The 18,822-nt window shown below is 43.6% G+C and overlaps 1 protein-coding gene across 1 annotated transcript in view; it reads right to left on the bottom strand.

Moving 5' to 3' along the window:
- The window catches only part of LOC111644957 (piezo-type mechanosensitive ion channel component 2-like), a 40,092-nt gene that overhangs the window by 2,932 nt on the left and 18,338 nt on the right, over positions 1 to 18,822 (bottom strand). Inside the window, exons 24-54 of the mRNA XM_023393957.2 lie at positions 17,796 to 17,973; positions 17,628 to 17,714; positions 17,254 to 17,410; positions 17,004 to 17,100; positions 16,278 to 16,443; positions 16,109 to 16,198; positions 15,271 to 15,359; positions 15,106 to 15,168; positions 14,885 to 15,009; positions 14,587 to 14,707; positions 13,552 to 13,626; positions 13,267 to 13,433; positions 12,485 to 13,155; positions 8,055 to 8,381; positions 7,877 to 7,978; positions 7,349 to 7,505; positions 7,042 to 7,224; positions 6,589 to 6,769; positions 5,974 to 6,073; positions 5,742 to 5,889; positions 5,554 to 5,641; positions 5,333 to 5,459; positions 4,258 to 4,416; positions 3,642 to 3,789; positions 3,319 to 3,507; positions 2,981 to 3,073; positions 2,737 to 2,903; positions 1,674 to 1,790; positions 1,073 to 1,152; positions 738 to 945; positions 15 to 156 (exon numbers count right to left, since the gene is read on the bottom strand). Coding sequence (XP_023249725.1) covers positions 15 to 156; positions 738 to 945; positions 1,073 to 1,152; positions 1,674 to 1,790; positions 2,737 to 2,903; positions 2,981 to 3,073; positions 3,319 to 3,507; positions 3,642 to 3,789; positions 4,258 to 4,416; positions 5,333 to 5,459; positions 5,554 to 5,641; positions 5,742 to 5,889; positions 5,974 to 6,073; positions 6,589 to 6,769; positions 7,042 to 7,224; positions 7,349 to 7,505; positions 7,877 to 7,978; positions 8,055 to 8,381; positions 12,485 to 13,155; positions 13,267 to 13,433; positions 13,552 to 13,626; positions 14,587 to 14,707; positions 14,885 to 15,009; positions 15,106 to 15,168; positions 15,271 to 15,359; positions 16,109 to 16,198; positions 16,278 to 16,443; positions 17,004 to 17,100; positions 17,254 to 17,410; positions 17,628 to 17,714; positions 17,796 to 17,973 — 4,802 coding nt within the window. The remainder of the gene's footprint in view (positions 1 to 14; positions 157 to 737; positions 946 to 1,072; positions 1,153 to 1,673; positions 1,791 to 2,736; positions 2,904 to 2,980; positions 3,074 to 3,318; positions 3,508 to 3,641; positions 3,790 to 4,257; positions 4,417 to 5,332; positions 5,460 to 5,553; positions 5,642 to 5,741; positions 5,890 to 5,973; positions 6,074 to 6,588; positions 6,770 to 7,041; positions 7,225 to 7,348; positions 7,506 to 7,876; positions 7,979 to 8,054; positions 8,382 to 12,484; positions 13,156 to 13,266; positions 13,434 to 13,551; positions 13,627 to 14,586; positions 14,708 to 14,884; positions 15,010 to 15,105; positions 15,169 to 15,270; positions 15,360 to 16,108; positions 16,199 to 16,277; positions 16,444 to 17,003; positions 17,101 to 17,253; positions 17,411 to 17,627; positions 17,715 to 17,795; positions 17,974 to 18,822) is intronic.

The following is an 18,822-nucleotide window of genomic DNA, read 5'->3' as shown; positions in this document are numbered from 1 at the left end:
GATGGAGCTGTTACCAGGAAGATGTCTGTGCAGAGTTTGAGGATGCGGTCAACACACGGCAGCTCCTCGAACATGATGGAGTGACTGATCCCACTGAAGAACTCTCTGACAAACTTCCCTATGACCAGCACCACCGAGGCGTACAGTCCCATGATGCTGTGGGTGGGGGGGTGGGAAACAATACTTTATTTGTAATCTACTGATTCTTAGTCAAACTAATATCACTTCCTCTATGACCCTCATTCATGTTACTCACTACTGTAGTCATGGTTACTGCGGTGAGTATAATGTGATTGTACTCCTGTTACTGCAGTAGTTACTAGTAGTTATTACTTGGAGTACTTGAATTACTCGCAGTACTCGCAGATCTCATAATACTCTGAGTACTCGCAAAACTTGCAGAACTCACAGAACTCACAGTACTCACAGAACTCACAGTACTCGCAGTACTCACATTACTCGCAGTACTCACATTACTCGCAGTACTCACAGAACTTGCAGAACCCGCAGTAATCGCAGTACTTGCAGTACTTGCAGAACTTGTAGTACCTGGAGTACTCGCTGAACTCTGAGTACTCTCAGTACTTGCAGAACTTGTAGTACCTGGAGTACTCGCTGAACCCTGAGTACTCTCAGTACTTGCAGAACTCACATTACTCGTAGTGCTCGCAGAACCGCGAATACTAGCAGTACTTGTAGTACTAGTAGAACTTGCAGTACTTGGAGGTGATGTTTACCCGTATCCAGCCAGGAAGCCCAGACTTGGAGGACTGACTTTATCACTGAACACAAACAGCTGAAGCCCTGCCTCCCTCCTGTCACTCAGGGAAGCCCCGACCTGCAGCAGGCTGGCAGCCGGTTGGTCGACAATCCACCACTCCTGGATCTCTCTGCTCTGATTGGTTGACCTTTCTAGAGCCAGCAGAATGTCCTTGTATTGGTCATCTGATTGGACGAAAGGAGAGAGAACTGGACCATAAACAAATAAACAACAGTAAATATTCAGCCATGACTGAGACACACACGAACGTGTTTCCATGACTGTGAATATTAAATCATATTCATATTAAACCTGTGTAAAGCTGTTCGATGGGTTTGGCGTTGGAGTCGCTGGGAGCTCGGATGAAACATGGAAACACTTCCTGTATCACCCTGAAAAAAAACACACACAACTACACAACTACACACCTGCACACCACCCTCAGTTATTGTGAGGAGTTGCATCAGTAGCATTGATATATCTAACAATACTAATTCATTTTACAATGTATATATTATATATATGTATGTATATATATATATATATACAGTTTATATATATATATATATATTCATTTTGTTCTAAATGTCAGAGTTGGTGATTTAAATCATAGTTAACACACCTACTCTTACAAATATAATTATGTGTCTGTAACGTGGATTAACCATCCAATAGAGTCTGATGTTATTATAAGTTTCCACCTATCTAAGGCTCAAAGCTAACGTAGCTAGCCTATCAGAGAGCAGAGAGAACAGTGGCGGACATGTTTTTGTAGTCTTTTAGTCTGTAGCCTGGAGCTCAGGCTACTTACCTTTCCTTTGGTCTCCACTAGCTGCTGGCTAATAACTGGGTTACAGTTCGCTTTAGAACCCAAGCCCCTTCCACCCCTGATAACTCCGGCCCCTGTACTCACACAGGAAGAGTCCTCGTCCCATTCAGCAGCTCGATCAGCTCTAGACGAGTCTGATTGTCCAGGTAGGTCACATGTTTACCTGATGCAAGCTCCGCCTTCGCCCCCAGACTTAAGTTCCTATTTAAAAAAAACATTTTTAATTTGTTTAATTAACTGATGATTTATTGATTATTGATCAGTGAAGTCAAGCTGCTGAACTCTGGACAGACACTTCTGCTAATACTGTTAACACAACTATAGAAGCAGAAGCAGTACAGTAACTCCTAATAGGGACTTTAAGCAGCGACGGTTGAAGTGACACTACAGCGCCCATATACATCCCAACATGTTGCCGTAGTGATGGAAATCAAACATCGCCAACCAACATTTAACTCTAACAACAGTTAGTTCACTACTTCAGGAAACCGAGGTCTCTCTGAATGTTGCTACATGTCTCTGAAAATGAGCTGAGAGCTCTTGATATTTGCTTTAGAGCTGACCTCAGCACCACAGACAGCATCATGGTTTCCTCAGTAACAGAGGATGGAGATTTTTTTTTTTTTTTTTTTTAAAGTATATTTTTTGGGGCTTTTTTTTATGCCTTTATTTGATAGTATAGTGGAAAGAGACAGGACACAGGGAGGCAGAGAGGGGAAAAATGACATGCAGCGAAAGGCCGTCCGATGCGGGATTCGAACCGGGGCCAACTGCAGCGAGGACTGTAGCCTCTACACATGGGGCGCCTGCTTAGACCACTACGCTACACGACGCCCCAGAGGATGGAGATTAACAAAGGTTTGTCTGACATCTCCATGAATAAACTGGAAAATCATGGGGTTAGGGTTAGGGTTAGAACCCTAACACCTAGGGTTAGAATCTACGTCAGTGCACCACACTGTATCATCCCTTCAACCGCCGCTGCTTAAAATCCCTAATACTACTACTACAACTTCCCCTTGTAGTAATACTGCTATTTGTACTACTGTGACAATTACTACTACTACTGTTGCTTCTGATTAGAGGTAATTTAGAAGTATCAATTAAAGTGATGATGATTGATTATTGATGAGGAGGATAAGTTGACCTCTGAACAGTCCAGGACACAGTGAGGGGGAAATGGTCCAGGTTGAGAACCTGACTCAGGTACTGCCTGCTGGGAGGACTGATGGTCCACAGAGAGTTACTGCTGCCCTGCAGCTCTGCCACCGTCACATCCTCACGACTGTATGCCTCCAGGAACTGCAAAGCACTCTGGGAAACACAGGCAACAGAGTTATTGCAAGAATTAAAACAAGGAACTGTCTGTACAAGTACTGAGGAAAACTTACAGGTGTGTAGCTATAGGAGCTGATGAAGGAGCTGAAGTCTTCCTCAGTCAGATCTTTGAGCTGATTCTGCTGCGCACTCATCGTGAAGATGGGCTGTCAACAACAACAAGTTATAGTACTGCTAATACTTCTAATGTTACTGCTAATACTGTCAACAACATGTTGTAATACTGCTAATACTGCTAATATTACCTCTAATACTGTCAACAACAACGTATTTAAGTAGTGCTAATACTGCTAATGGTACTTCAACCATATTATTCCTACTTCTACTCTAACCAATATTACCACTGCTTCTGCTGCCACTGTCGAGGTGTCTGCAGCACAGGTGTGTTTACCTGGAAGCCTCCTAATGTGATGGTCAGAGAGACGTCGAGCGGTCGGTTAACTACTCCAGCGACAGATTTTATGAGCGACATGAAGAGCAGTGGAAACCAGACGATACAGATCAGTAACAGAACAATCAGACCACCCATCCCATACTTCACAACCCGCTTCTTCTTCTGACCCCGGGGCTGAGGGTATCTCTGTGTACAAATACACACAAATACACACATTTAAATATACACACTTATTCTGACCCTGAGGCTGATGGGTACCTCTGTGTACAAATACACACACAACGACACGAATACACATAAACACATGATTGGACTCACACCTTCTCAGACTCCCTCCAGCACTTTAAGACGAAGCAGTGGGCGTAAACGTCCTCCACACAAATCCATGAGGACAGAGACAAGGTGGTGTCAGTCCACACCCAGTCCATCACTGCCCTTAGCTCTGTCAGGAAGGGAACCAGACGGAAACTACAAGAGGACAGGAAGACGGACAGGTAGAGAGACAGGCAGGTAGAGAGACAGACAGAGACAGTAACACAAGTAGGGAGCCAATAGTAATCTCTGGGAAAATTATTTGATTAAAATATCAATGACTTTGGTACAGAGCTCATCTTCCTGTCTTGGTGCTAAGCTAGGATAACAGTTTCCCCCTGATTCCAGTCTTAGTGCTAAGCTATGCTAACAATTTCCCCCTGATTCCATCATTAGTCCTAAGCTAAGCTAATAGTTTCCCCTGCTTCTAGTCTTAGTGCTAAGCTAGGCTAACAGTTTCCCCCTGCTTCTAGTCCTAGTGCTAAACTAGGCTAACAGTTTCCTCCTGATTCCAGTCTTAGTGCTAAGCTAGGCTAACAGTTTCCCCATGCTTCCATACTTAGTGCTAAGCTAACAGTTGGACAGTTGTGTTTGTGTCAGTGTTGGACTCTGATGATGACCCACCCCTGGAACAGGAAAAGGTTGAGATAGTTGTGGCTCTTTGTCAGGAAGTTTCCCAGAACTCGTGTTGGGTAACCAGACCGAATCTGATAGGCCGACAGACCGAAGTATACACACTTCACAAAGTACCAGAGCTGAGCCACCAGGTTCTGATTGAAACGCCTGGAGAAACAACACAGCTGTGTTAGTGTAATAGTGTTGGGTTTCAGACTGACTTATCCAAACTTAACACACCTTGACTCAGTTTGATTAACTCAACTTATGTTACCAACCTATTTAAGATTTGGGGTCGACCAAAAGGTTTTTGTCAGGGCCAATTCTGATACTAATTAGTAATTAAAGTATATTTTTTTTGGGCTTTTATGCCTTTAATGGACAGCACAGTGGAGAGTGACAGGAAACAGGGAGGCAGAGAGAGGGGGAATGACATGCAGCAAAAGGCCGTCCGATGCAGGATTCGAACCGGGGCCAACTGCAGCGAGGACTGTAGCCTCTACACATGGGGCGCCTGCTTAAACCACTACGCTACACGACGCCCCCTAATTAGTAATTAAAGACACTGATAACCGATATCTGAAACTGATACACCAAGACAAAACTACAGCTACATAAAGTGGACACCCACCGTGGTGTCTAAGTGTTTCTAATATTTTGTCCACCCCATTTATATCAATGAAAGTAGGATCAATAACTGAACACCTCTCTGTATAATACAGCTCAACAGACTGTCCCTCGACACTCAGCTAGTCTGTCTGTCTGTGTACACATCAGACTTCAGCCTGATAGGCTGTTAATCAAGACGTGTAACCAATCAGTTGGTGTTGTGGGTGGGACACTGCTCCAGACCACAGAGTGGTGACTACATAGACAGGCAGCTGAATCAGAGCCAAAGTAGAGCATTTTAAAATTTATTTATTTAATTAGCAATTGGTAAAACAAATAACATTTTCAATGATTGTAAAAATCCTGAATATCAAACCCAATAATCGGCCATACCAATAACCCTATTTAAGATGCAGCTGACAGCAGATAAAGAGGTGTTTATAATATTAATGAGTGAAGGGTAAAGGTGAGTTACCTCTCTGTGACTGTCGGCAGTATAAAGAACATCCAGAAGTGAATCCCAAAAACCAGAATCACCTGGAATACCAACTTCCCCAAAACAGTCTTCCTCAAATACAGTGCCCTGTCTATCACCATGGTACCTGCAGACAGACAGACAGGCAGACAGACAGGTAAACAGTAAACAGGTAAACTGAAAGGTAAACAAGCAGACAGTTAGACAGACAGTTGGCGTACCAAACTGGATCAAGACCATCACCAAGAATGCTTCAGGAACTTGATCTTCTGAGAGGGAGGAAGTGATGTCAGCAGCTGCAGAGTGTTTCTAAAAATCATTAGAATAAAATAATAAGAGTCAGCAGATGTGAATAAAGTTTCAGCTCAGAGTGAAATGTAAACAACCAGGTCAGTAAATAAAACTTTACGCCAAAGGCCCAGAACCCGAAGACGATAATGATGAAGTCGACCGTGTCTGCAAGGAACATGAGGACGTAAACGTCTGTGACAGCGCTGTATTCTGGTTGGACGAGAGCTCTGAAGAACTGACATACTGGATGGTAAACAGACATACACCTGACAGAGAGAGGAATCTTCTGGTGAGTTGGTTTGTCAACAAAAAGAGTATTCACCGGTCAGTTAGCTTTAGTGTTAGCATACCTGCTAACAGAGTACTTCTTGGCTCTGATGGAAAGTTCTCTGAGTTTCTCCAGCAGCAGATCAAACCTGCTGGGTTGCTGAGGTCTGGAACTCACACTGCCTGAACACACAAGAAGAAAACATCAACATTACATTAATTTCTACAATAGTCTTTCACTTTTACCAAGCCCCTTTTCAAAGTGAGTAATGTCCTTTTATTAAGAAATGTTTTTTGTGTGACTCAGTGGCTCAGTCTTTAACTTTAGAATATCCAGTATATTTCTAACAGAACAGTTTGTTTGAATGATCTAGGTTTCCCTAGATCACAGTATGGTGTGCCCCAGGGCTCCCAATGGGGGCCACTATGATTTAGATATACGTATATAAATAATATATATATATATAAAAATAAATAATATAAGACCACCCTGACTATGAGATGGCCCTCACGTTTCAAACTGCTGTGTTATCAGACCGATTGGGAACTTTCCCTGATATAGTGTCGGCCCAGTGTTATAATGAACCCTACAGACCGGGACCAGAATCATCTGAGAACAAAGTCTTCTGACGCTTTATGATTCTTCAGTCCTGAACCTTTCATTCAGTGATGTTGTGTTAGGGTATGTTTGATTCTACCTGCAGGAGAGCGCAGCTGGGTGGAGCTGGAGCGTGTCCGTCTCCTGCCTCGTCGTCGCAGTGTATTGGCGGAGTCAGCCATGTCAATCGAGGTGGTACCGTCTGCGGAGTTGTCCTGGTTGTCGTTTTGTTGGAGCGTGTCAATCTCCGTGGTAACAGTCTGGTCCCAGAGTCCATGGCACTGCAGAGGAAGAGGAAGATGAATGAGGTAGATGTTTGTATGACATTGGTTTGAGTTCATGGTGTAGTCGAGAGTGAGTTCGACTTGTACAATTCAATTTCTCTGCCTTGCTCTGTCATGTACATTTGATCTTTTCAAGAAGCAGGCAATTCATTAACTCACTCATCCAGTGAATATGATAAGGCAGTAAAGAGACTGAGGTGAAGTGATTAAGGTAAAATGCTTTACAAATAGAATCAAAAATAGGTGTTGCACAATTTAGTGTTTTGTACCTTGAGTGTGGCTCTGTGATAGAATAAAGTGAGCAGCTGCAGCAAGTCGTACAGGACATAGCCGTCCTTCTTCTCCACCCCCAGGATGTTTGGGGGATGGAACGGTTTGGATCGGTCCACCTCCAGCTTCTGGTTGAATGGAAAGAAACCGAACTGGAAGAAATACTTAATCACGATAGTAACCTGAGGAGACAGATATGTAGACAGACAGCTTAAACATCAATTGGCCAGATGGATAAGTCTGTTATAAATAGTTATGAACTACAAATAGTTAAAATTAAAGTTAAATAAAAAGAGTGGTGTGAACCTCAGTGTAGATTATGGCCGTCATCCAGAATGTTTTACTGGGTCGAGGGACGGAGAGCGTTGCCCAGAGAAACACCAGAACAGGAAGAACCAATGTCAGACAGCTGGCCGACACCATGTGGTTCAACACAATTACCAGGTAACACACCGTTTCTGACCTGGGGGAGGCATGTTCATATGATCTCAGTGCTGAAAACCTGCTCTTTCTGAGTCTTCACACCAAACACTTTAATCTCAGTCTGTTCAGCTGACGTTTAGTGATATTCACTCAGTGACACAAAAGTATCGTCTGCATAGAGATAAAAATGTCGTCTGCATAGAAACATACGTGTCATCTGCATAAAGATAAAAGTATCGTCTGCATAGAGAGATAAAAGTGTCGTCTGCATAGAGAGCTAAAAGTATCATCTCCATAGAGAGCTAAAAGTATTGTCTGCATAGAAAGATAAAAGTATCATCTGCATTCTAGAGGGGTTCGTAGGTGTGGTTTAAATTATGCAGTGGAAAATTGTGGGTGTGCAGACTTTACCTAGCTGCGAGGATGTTATAGAGGGCGTAGCACAGCTGGAGCAGCTGTGGCTGATTACCATAGAAACGGTCCGATTCCTCCAGCTCCTCGTCGTAGAAAGTCCTGAAACAGAGAAGTGTGAAGTGTGAACCATCAGCAGATGACATGTGAGTGATCTCTGTGACTCCCCTCTCCTCACCTGTTCCTCAGCAGCTCGCTCGCTGTCAGCTCTTGAGTGCGAGACACCAGTGGACAGGAAGTGGAGGCTGAGTCAGACAGGAAGTTGCCTCTCGTCCCTGGAATCTGAACCAGCAGCCGCTTCCTGAATCCTGTTTCCGCCTTCCCCCTCCTTCTCCTCCTCCCCTGTTCATGCTCCCATGTCTCCTCCTCCTGGAGGTCCAGCCCAAGAACGAGGCTGTAGGAGGGGGGTAGGAGGAGGTAGGAGGGGGAGGTGGGGGGAGAGGCGCTGGTGAAGGTGTGAGTTGGCTGTGTGTCAACAAGAAGTTGTTGGTTCGATTCTTCATCACTGTTCGACAGACAAAGACATATTTGACACCACAGATGGCTGAGCTAATGCCAAGCTAGCATCATGGCTCAACAAACTACTGACAGATAAAAGTAACTGTTCACAAAAACACAGTTTAATGCTACATCACTTTGGTCTGTATGTAGGTCAACACTGGACTCCTTCAGTGTCAGTGGTTCAGGAGGTTTTTACCAGCAGCTGAATTATCCACAGAGGTGTCCTCCTCTCCAGAACAAACACACCAGGGGATTAAAACCAGTAAAACACTGAATTAAACAGTTTGATGTTTAAAGTCAGTGATTCACTGATGCTCTTCAGTGACCCAGGATATCTTAAGCGGCTGGGAGCTGAGCTGTCTAATATTTAATATATTTCAGTTTGTTTCTTTAATAACTTAAGATCCAGACGTCCAATGACTAAATTCCTTCATCTGTTAAAAATATACTTTAAACTGGATAAAAGTCATTGTTGAGCTTCTTCTTTTTTTTTTTTCTCCTCTGACGGAGAGAAGGTGGACTAAGATGGCGCCAGTGTGCGTGGCCTGCCGTCTGTCTCTGCCAGCGTTATGTGTGTTTGTGCTCTATCTGTCACTTGTCAGTCTAAATGTCTACTCGCTACTGGTGTATGATCGCCAAACACTGTTGGACATTCAAGTTTCTGCCAAAGATCTGGTGGGGTCTGATCATGGTGGACAAAAGTCTTTGCCCCCTTTCCTATAGGAGATCCCAGCTCACCTCTGCCGCGCCCCGGCTCTATCCCTCCGGCGTAAACGCCACCGCCGCCGGGGTAAACGCAGCGGTTGACTGGTAAGGCTAAAGGCCTGTTTATCGCGCACTTCCAAGGTTTCTTGGACTAGGTATGGAGCGGTGCCTCCGCTCGTTATTTCTCAACGGCCCGGATGAGACGCTCCAGCCCCGCGGCCCCTGCTCTCCTCGGCCTCGTTGGCGCGGGGTGAATTTGTTCAACCTACGGCCTTTGTGTCGGGCCCCCCGGACGGTTACTACTGTGGATCCGCCGATTCCTGCCAGGTTTGGGCTCGTAAATGCTAGGTCGCTAGCGAACAAAACTTTCATCCTGAAGGATTTCCTTACTTCCCGAGGACTGGATTTTCTCTGTGTGACTGAGACGTGGCTAGCTGTTGGTGAGTCCAGCGCCCTCACAGAACTTTTACCTGGGGATTGCTGCTATTTTAACTCCCCCCGGACCTCGGGCCGAGGAGGAGGAATAGCGACTATTTATAAAAGTCATTATAAATGTAAGCAAATGTCTCTGTCGTCCTCCTTCACCAGCTTTGAGCTGAGTTTATTTGAGCTGGCCCGCCCTCACACAGTGTTGTGTGCAGTGGTCTACAGACCTCCCAAATACAATAAGGACTTCATAAGTGACTTTTCTGATTTCTTGGCTGAAATTATGCCCAAGTATGACCGTGTCCTTATTGTTGGGGATTTTAATGTTCATGTGTGTTGTCCTGATAAGCCTATGGTGAAGGACTTTCTTAACCTCATTGACTCTTTTAATCTAGTACAGTCTGTTTGTGGTCCCACAAAAGAACACGGACACACACTCGATCTCGTTTTATCATACGGTTTGCCTGTTTTTAACTTGGAGATCTGTGACGCATTGTTTTCGGAACATATGCCTGTACTGTTTGATGTTGTTGTTGCCGGTAACACAGTTAAACCTCGCGCTGCTGCTGCCCGGTGCTGTCGCGTTATTAACCCTTCCACTGCTGGTCAGTTCTCGGCCGTTTTTAATCAGAGCTGTGTCGTTCCTGAATCAATGTATAACGACACGGACGAGCTTAGTTCATGGTTTCGCTCCTCCTGCCAAATTGTTTTAGACACTGTGGCTCCATTAAAAATTAGGCTGCCTAAAACTAAATGTGAACCCTGGCTAAATGACACTACTCGTGCTGTCAGACGCCAGTGCCGTAGAGCTGAGCGCAAGTGGAAGAGAGACAAACAGCAAGTGTCTTTTCAAATGTTACGAGAGTGCTGGCGTAACTATCAGACAACTTTGAAAGATGCTAAAACTAAACATTTCTCTGATATTATTTTGTCAAACTGTCATAAGCCTCGTGCTCTCTTTAAGACTATCGACTCCGTTCTTAATGCTCCACAGACCGTCGGTATTGAGGCTTCGCCTGCTGTTTGCAAAGACTTTCTTAACTTTTTTATTGACAAGGTTGCTGGCACTAGGGCACTAATCTCACCGTCTGCATATGACCCTTCAGTCTCTGTCCCCTGCTCAGCTGTCCTTGATAGGTTTGAGTCTGTGCCTCTGTCAGATTTACAGGACACTGTTGGTCATTTAAAACCCTCAGGCTCTCCTAATGATGCTGTCCCCTCTCGACTATTTAAAGAGGTTTTTCCCACTGTGGGTCCCTCTGTGCTTGCAGTTATTAACAGCAGTTTGTCCTCAGGTGTAGTCCCTAAAAACTTTAAACATGCAGTAGTGCAACCTTTAATAAAAAAAACAGGTCTAGATTCTGCAGTTCTGGCAAATTATAGGCCTATTTCCAAACTGCCCTTCCTTTCAAAACTCCTCGAAAAGACAGTCTACAATCAATTAATGTCCTTTCTGGAGGAGCACGATATTCTTGAGGTCTTCCAATCTGGTTTTAAATCACTGCACAGTACAGAATCGGCACTTTTAAGAGTTTTTAATGATATTCTTTTAACTTGTGATTCCGGTGAATGTGCTGTTCTTGTACTTTTAGACCTAACTGCTGCATTTGACACTGTAGACCATGACATTTTAATTTCACGTTTGGAGCAGTGGGCGGGCATCAGTGGCATAGCACTGGAGTGGTTCAGGTCGTACTTGACAGATCAAACTTTCTGTGTGGGTCTTGGTGACTCTGTATCCTCCTCTGCTCCTCTGTCATGTGGTGTCCCGCAGGGCTCAGTCCTAGACCCTCTTCTCTTTTCTTTGTACCTGCTCCCGCTTGGTTCCATACTTAGGAGGCATGGTATTTTATTTCATTGTTATGCAGATGACACTCAGGTCTATATGCCTCTTAAAAAGAATCAAGCATTCTCTGTCACACCCTTGAATGTCTTGCCGACATAAAGGCCTGGATGGCTCTAAATTTTTTAAATTTTAACGAAAAGAAGACAGAAGTGATTGTTTTTGGTGGCAGCTCCGAGACCCTCTGTCTAGATCTAGGTTCCTTGGCTTAATACCTAAAATCCAGCGTCACTAACTTGGGAGTTAAGGTGGACTCTGACCTTAGACTTGACAATCAGATCAAGACAGTTGTGAAGTCAAGTTTTTACCAGTTGAGGCAGCTGGCCAAGATAAAGCCAATTCTTTCAAAGCAGCACTTTGAGAAAGTAATCCACGCCTTTGTCACCACACGGCTGGATTACTGCAATGCACTTTATGTGGGGGTTAGTGGGTCCTCCATCAACCGTCTCCAGATGGTACAAAATGCTGCTGCACGTCTTTTAACTGGCACACGCAAATATGACCACATTTCCCCCATTTTAGCCTCACTTCACTGGTTGCCCATACATTTTAGGATTCATTTTAAAATTATTTTATTTGCTTTTAAATCTCTCAATGGTCTCGCCCCTCCCTACCTTTCTGAATTGCTGCAACCATATTCACCCACCCACTCTCTCAGATCAGCTGCTCCTGAGGGTGCCAAAAACGAAGCGCAAGCTCAGAGGGGACCGTGCTTTCGCTGTGGCAGCCCCTAAAATGTGGAACGATCTGCCTCTGCACATTAGACAGGCATCTTCCTTGTCTGTTTTTAAATCCCTTCTTAAGACCCATCTCTTTTCCATGGCCTTTGACACCTTGTAAGATGTGATTTTATTTTATTGTTCTATCTTATTTTATGTTATTTTATTGTTTTCTCTTATTATATATCTGTTTTTATTGATGTTTTATGTCTTTTAATTTATCTTGTGTTTATCATTTTTATCATGTACAGCACTTTGGTAACTTCTGGTTGTTTTTTAAAGTGCTTTATAAATAAAGCTGGATTGGATTGGATTGGATTCTGTCGGACAAACACAACACTGACACATGCACATAATGAACATGAAGTATCATATGTGTTTATGAAGTTATTATGTCACTTCAGGAGGACCAACCTGTGTGTTCCACTGATCTTTTCTTCATCTGAGGCTGAAAACAAAGACGAAGATGAAGATTGGACTCTCTCCATCCTGGACAGTTTGGGTCGTGCTTTTTGGCTAGTTTTTGCCACCATGCATTCTGGGTAGTTTTCCACTGCTGGATCACCTTCTATTGGTACTGTCTCTGCTTCAACTCGTGAAGCTGGAGCATCTGCTGCCCCTGAGGTTTCATCTAGTACATGAGGACCATCTGGCCCTGATTCTGTATCAGGTGGATCTATTCCTGGAACAGTTTCTGGTTTTGTTTTACATGAACAACATCTTCCTAATATGTGTGTTTTGGTGTGTTCACAAGGATCGTCTCCCAATACTCTTTCAGTATGTGGATCTGTTGAATCATCCTCTCCTAAATGCGGCTCTGGTTCTGGTTTAATATGTGGATCTTCTGGAGCTTTGTTTCCTGACATTGGGTCCTCTTCTGCTTTGTCATCTGTTGTTTGACCTCCTGCTTCTTCTTTGTCTGTACCAGGCCTTACTCCCTCTTCTTCTTCCTCCTCCCCTCCTCTCATTGCTGAGGACTGCCCCTCTTCCTCCTGGATACTGTAGTCCAGACCAAACTCTCTGGATGTTGTCATCATCTGTTCTTGGTAGTAAATGTTGATTGCCTCTCTGGTGGGCAAATTTCCCTGATCAAACAAAAAACAAAAATAAACATGAAGCAGATCCTCCATCTTTATTGTAGTTCTAACACATGGCCCCAAGTAGGGAACTGTAGTCCTTAGTGTTCGGTTGTTTACCTGTTTGGCCTGCTGTGTTAGCATACAGCGCTCAATGCGGAGGACAGTGGAGATGTCGATGTGTTCTTGACACAAGCTGCTGAGCCAGGCAGTCAGAGAGTCCAGAAGAGCCGACAGCAGAACCCAACAGAACCGCAGTGTGTTGGAGAACCGATGCAATACAGTGTCTGAAACACACAACATCACAACATAGTTGTCCTCATTGTTCTCTGTTGACCAACACATTTCAAAGGGACTGTTAAGGTGTTTGATTTGTTTCAGGGGGTGAAATCTGAGACCTCCTACCTGGACCCTCCTCTCTCTCCTCCTCTTCCTCTCTGTACTCCTCCGTGTCCTCTGTCACTTCTATGACCCCAGCTGCTGAAGAGAGGGAGTCAGGTATCTAGTTGGTTCAGGCAACACTGACATGCAGACGACACACAACTCTACATTTGACTAACTCTGGATAACATCAGTCTCACAAACATTCCTGGAGTTACAGAGAGAGGAGGCTGACATTCTTCATTATCTTCTACTGAAGGTGATTGATAGGTAGTCCTCACCTGTGGGCGGAGTTAGACTCTCAGCACAGAGGGGGCAGAGCATTCTCAAGGGTTTATTGATTTATTGATTTTTGTCTCTTTGTCGAAATATTAAAAAAACGCCAGTTTATATGATGGATTACGAAGGATGACAATCACAGATGAGGACTCGTACGCTGCAGGACAGTTTTTAAAGTCCCTACATCAAATATGTAAGTAAGAAATATTAATTAAATTAGACGAGTGGTTTTCCTGACCTGAGGGGTTAATAAAGACAACTAATGATGTTTGACTCACTGTTGTTCCTACTCAGCTGCTGTGATCTACTTGTATTTTCCATCACATATCACACTCCCTTTTTAAAACTTCATTCACCTCTGCTTCATGGTGCAAACCTGCATTTACGTCAGTATTTATGTCCCAGTGTCAGGCTGGTGCTAGCAGTAACATTGGATTTGATTATCAGTTCCATCATTGAGCCGAACAAGAAGACGTTAGAGGAGCAGTTAAACTCTCTCCTCTTTCAATTTCTATTTTCTCTCCATTTCACAGCTAAGCCTGATTTTACAGTTAATTTTACTCTGTGACTTCATCCCTCAGTCAGCGTCAGTCCATCAGGGACAGACATCCACTGCTGTGGTCTAGCTCAGTGTGGCCCCTGTGGTCACTCCACTTATAACCTCTGCAGATTCTTTGGATCTGTTCATATAAAACTGTGTTGTATGAATAAACTTCCTGTCTTCAGCACAGAGACCTGTCCATGTTACTGTTTGATGCTGGGGTGAAACCTCCTCCTCACCTCCTCTCTTCTCCTCCTTCCTGCTCCTTCTTTCAGAGGACGTATTCTTCCACAGTTTCTCCTGGTTGTTGCGAGCTCTCATGGCTGTTCTGGAATCAGTGATCCAAGCGTGGTAGACAAACTGACATGCAAACAGACAGCAGAGATCAATCACTTCATCGGTTCTCTGATTGATTCTCATAAATGTATTAAAATGGAAACGTTCTCTTTCTGACAGTTTTACATGTGACAATTCATAAAGTCTTCTAACTGTGCTACAAAATTTGAAGTTCAGGTACACAGTCATGGAGATTCTCACCTGAAAGGCTGATTTGTCAGGAAGCTTCTCTTCTTTCTTCTCCTCTTCCTCCTTCTTCTCCTCCTCCTCCTCCTCCTCCTCCTCACTGTCCGTCTCAAACAGGTAGTAGTCACCACTCCTCACCACTGGGGGCAGACAAACAGTTACTCAGAGAGACAAAATAATGAAAATGAACGGGTCTGACAGGTGAGAGTGGTGATGTCAGAGGTCATGTGACTTACTGGAGGCATGGTTTACCCAGGGTCTCCACCACTCCTGCTGCTGACCCTTCTTGCTTTCCTGACCTACAAAACAAAACATTAAAAAAGAAGAACCTCACATGATTCTTTGAATGATAGCTGTGTATCCCAGTCTGTTACTGTGACAACAGATGTTTGTTCACAGACCATCAGTGTGGAAGCTGTCTTGGGTCAAACTCAACATTTTCTCTTTTCCTCTGCGAAACTTCTGCTGTCGAGATTTGATCCTTTCCATCCTGAAGGAAATACAAAGAGGAAGTGACTCAGACGTCAGACTGATCCAGGTCTGGGTCAGTGTGTCAGGTTAGAACATAGTACAGATGTGTCCATTATCACCTGATCCAGGATTTGACAGACAAAACATGATTAACTGATGCAGTGACTTGACGCCTGACGGTGGAGTCCAAGTCTTTTTCAAAACAGTTTTGTTTTGAACTTGAACCTGTCTCGTGGATGTCATGAGTCAGACTTGAGTTTGCCTCTCTGGTGTTGTGACTCAGACTTGTCTCAGTCTTAAACCTGTTTTGACTTGGAATAATCTTGGTGTTTTATTGTCTTGGTGTTTTGTTATCTTGGTGTTTTAGTGTCTTGGTTTTTTAGTGTCTTGGTATTTTTGTGTCTTGGTATCTTGGTGTTTTGTTATCTTGGCGTTTTGTTATCTTGGCGTTTTAGTGTGTTGGTGTTTCAGTGTCTTGATCTTTTAGTGTCTTGGTGTTTTAGTGTCTTGGTATCTTGGTGTGTTGTTATCTTGGTGTTTTAGTGTCTTGGTATCTTGGTGTTTTGGTGTTTTAGTGTCTTGGTGTCTTTGTGTTTTGGTATCTTGATGGTATGTTGTTTTGTCTGTACCTTGACTGTTCTGGGCCTTGAGCCAGTTTGGATCACTACTTGGTCTTGGATTTTCCTTGTCTACATTTTGACTCAGAGTCTCTGAGCTGCTGGACTTTGACTCATGGTAGTCTTGACTGTAGCCCTGTTTGTGTCTTACTGTCTCTTTAGCAGGTCCATGGACGTCTTTTCCACTTCCAGTCTTGCTCTGACGGCTTTCACTGTGGATGCCTCGAAGAGCTCCGCCCCCCTGTGACACACATATTTACATCATGTCACTGTGTGTGTGTTAATGAGTGTTATCATACACGAGTGTTGTGACTGTGTACCTGGAGGCCAAGAGTTGAGTATTTTGCAGGTCCAGGACCACATACAGGAAGTAGTGACTCCTGAAGACCCTCCTCTGCAGCAACAGGAAACAGAAACAGACGCTGTCCCAGATGATCCCCGCTTCATCACTCGGCAACTCACACTGTTTACTGCTCTGCTGCTCCGCTGAGATCACAGAGAGAAAGGTAGACAGAAAGATAGTTTGGATCATGCTCTCTGCACCTTACTGACTAAGACTCGTCTTCAGTCCATTTTGACTTGGACTGTTCATGGTCTTTGTGTTGAGACTCTGACTAGTCTCGTCTTTGACTCAATTCTGACTCATCTCTGACTTATCTCTGACTTGTCTCTGACTCTCAATCCGTTTGACTCTGACTTTTGGTCTGGAGCCTGTAATTACTTAGATTCGTCTCTGACTCGACTCTGACTCTTGGGGTCCGTTTGACTCTGACTTGACTCAGTAGCCAGGGCACTTTGACGCGGCCTTATCTCATTATTGAACCAGTTCTGACTCCAAGTTGTCTCTGTGTTGACTCAAATTTGATTTTGACATCCTGGTCTTTAGCCAGTTTTGACTCAAACTTGTCTCTGACTGTAGACAGGTACAAATTTGATACTAGTATTGACCTCAAGTTATCATTCAAATACTGATATAACTGTTGGCTAACAGTTAGACAGACAGATGGACAGACAGACAGACAGACAGACAGACACACTTTACGTACGTTTGGTGTATCCTTTGATGGTGCAGGCCAGGCTGAAAAGCTGAATAAGCCAACAGTGATTCAGCACCACTGATTTAATGAAACCACAGGCCAGGATCTGATAGACAGACAGACAGGCAGGGAGACAGACAGGTAGGGAGACAGGTATTAAGAGAGACTCCATCATGTGACTGAATATATTAGTAAATACGAATGATTGTGTGATGATGATGATGATGATGATGATGATGATGGTGATGATGCATCTCACCGACAGAATATTCTTCATGGTGATGACGAACACGTTGTAGCCAATCAGACAGTCCCAGTACACCAGGATGGATTTAACTGGTTTCAGGAGCAGTTCTCCGCCCACCAACAAGAAGTAGAAACAGGCCACCAGGTAACCCATACAGAAGATACTGATCCTGGACCAAATAACACCTGTGTTTGTTTATTCTGCACAAATCTCTGGGTACAATCTGAAATTATCCTTAGGTTTAATTACATATTTTGTGAACCTGAATTTTACAGTTAAACACACATTTCTCTGGTTTAATCTCGAGAGTGTTTGTTTTCAGGACCGGTAAAACTTTACATTTACTACTAAAAATTCTACAGGTAAGTGTGGCCCCACCCACTCACCTGGTGGTGCCAGTGATGAAGATGATGGTGAGGACAAACCAGAACATGTAGCTGAAGATAATAACCTTCATCATGTCCAGGTATGACCTGAACATATAAAGAGAGGTAAGAGAGACAGACAGGTGGACAGGTAGAAAGACAGACAGGTGTACTGCAGGCTGGGTTTACCTGCACAGCATGAAGTCAGGGACCGTGTTGAGACGGAGTCGTCTGATGAGATCAAAAATCTGTCCATCATCTCCTTCCAGCTCACTGTTGTCTCCTGCCAGGATCTGAACTGACGACTGAAGTTCCTCCTCAAACACCTGCAGCTGCAGTGACGCCCCGAGGAGGAGCAAGAAATCATCTGAAAGGTCAGGAAACACACAGCTGCACTACAGAAATATAATAAACATAAGGAATATGATATAGCTATAAACATGTGTTTTTCAGCCTCAAGTTTTCACATAAAATCTAAATGTTTGTCCAAGAAATGTGGAATCGAGGGGTTAGGTCAGATAACCAATAGCTGGGTGATCTTACATATATATGTATATGTACATACTGATATTTCTGGTTTACAGAAATAAAATATATACATATATATATATACTCATTAAATTTATATTAAATAAAAACTTTCTGGTTTACAGAGTTTTTTGTGTAAAACCAGAAATTTTAATTTCCAGATTTAAGATATTTGGCTGATTTTCCAAATTTTTGCTCCTGATCCAAATTTTTCTGGGACCTGATTTTAAAGTCAGGTTTTAGATAAACAGAGTTCGAGCTGTCACAGTCACAGGAAGCATCACATCCAGGGAAACTAACAGCTTGTCCACAGAAAATAAAAGCATCTTCTCAGTACAAATTCCACTCAAGTCAAGTTATCATCAGCTGCTCTGAAAACAGCAGCAGTGTGCTAACGTGTGCTAATTTTTTTGATGGCCCACTAACCACTGAACCAGCCCCTTCACATCTACCGTGGTGTCTGTACTGAGAATACACAGCTAGCTTCTTAGCTGAAGAAGCTGTTACTGTACATGTGGCATACAGAGCCATCAGTGGGTTAATATACTTACATTATTATTGTTATTGTTTGCATGTTTGACATGGTTTCCGTTTTGTACAGCTCAGGTTCAGAGTGTGGTTAAAATTGTCTGTGTTTTATGGTAAGAAAAGGTTTGTTTATTGTTTGAAAAATGTATATGAATGTAGC

The sequence above is a fragment of the Seriola lalandi genome, unplaced genomic scaffold (genome assembly GCF_002814215.2).
Source record: "Seriola lalandi dorsalis isolate HSWRI2012SDOR001 ecotype SW California unplaced genomic scaffold, Sedor1 jcf7180002054945, whole genome shotgun sequence".
NCBI lineage: Eukaryota > Metazoa > Chordata > Actinopteri > Carangiformes > Carangidae > Seriola > Seriola lalandi.
Note: the sequence above shows the minus strand (reverse complement) of the source record. Positions and strands in the feature narration are given on the sequence as shown.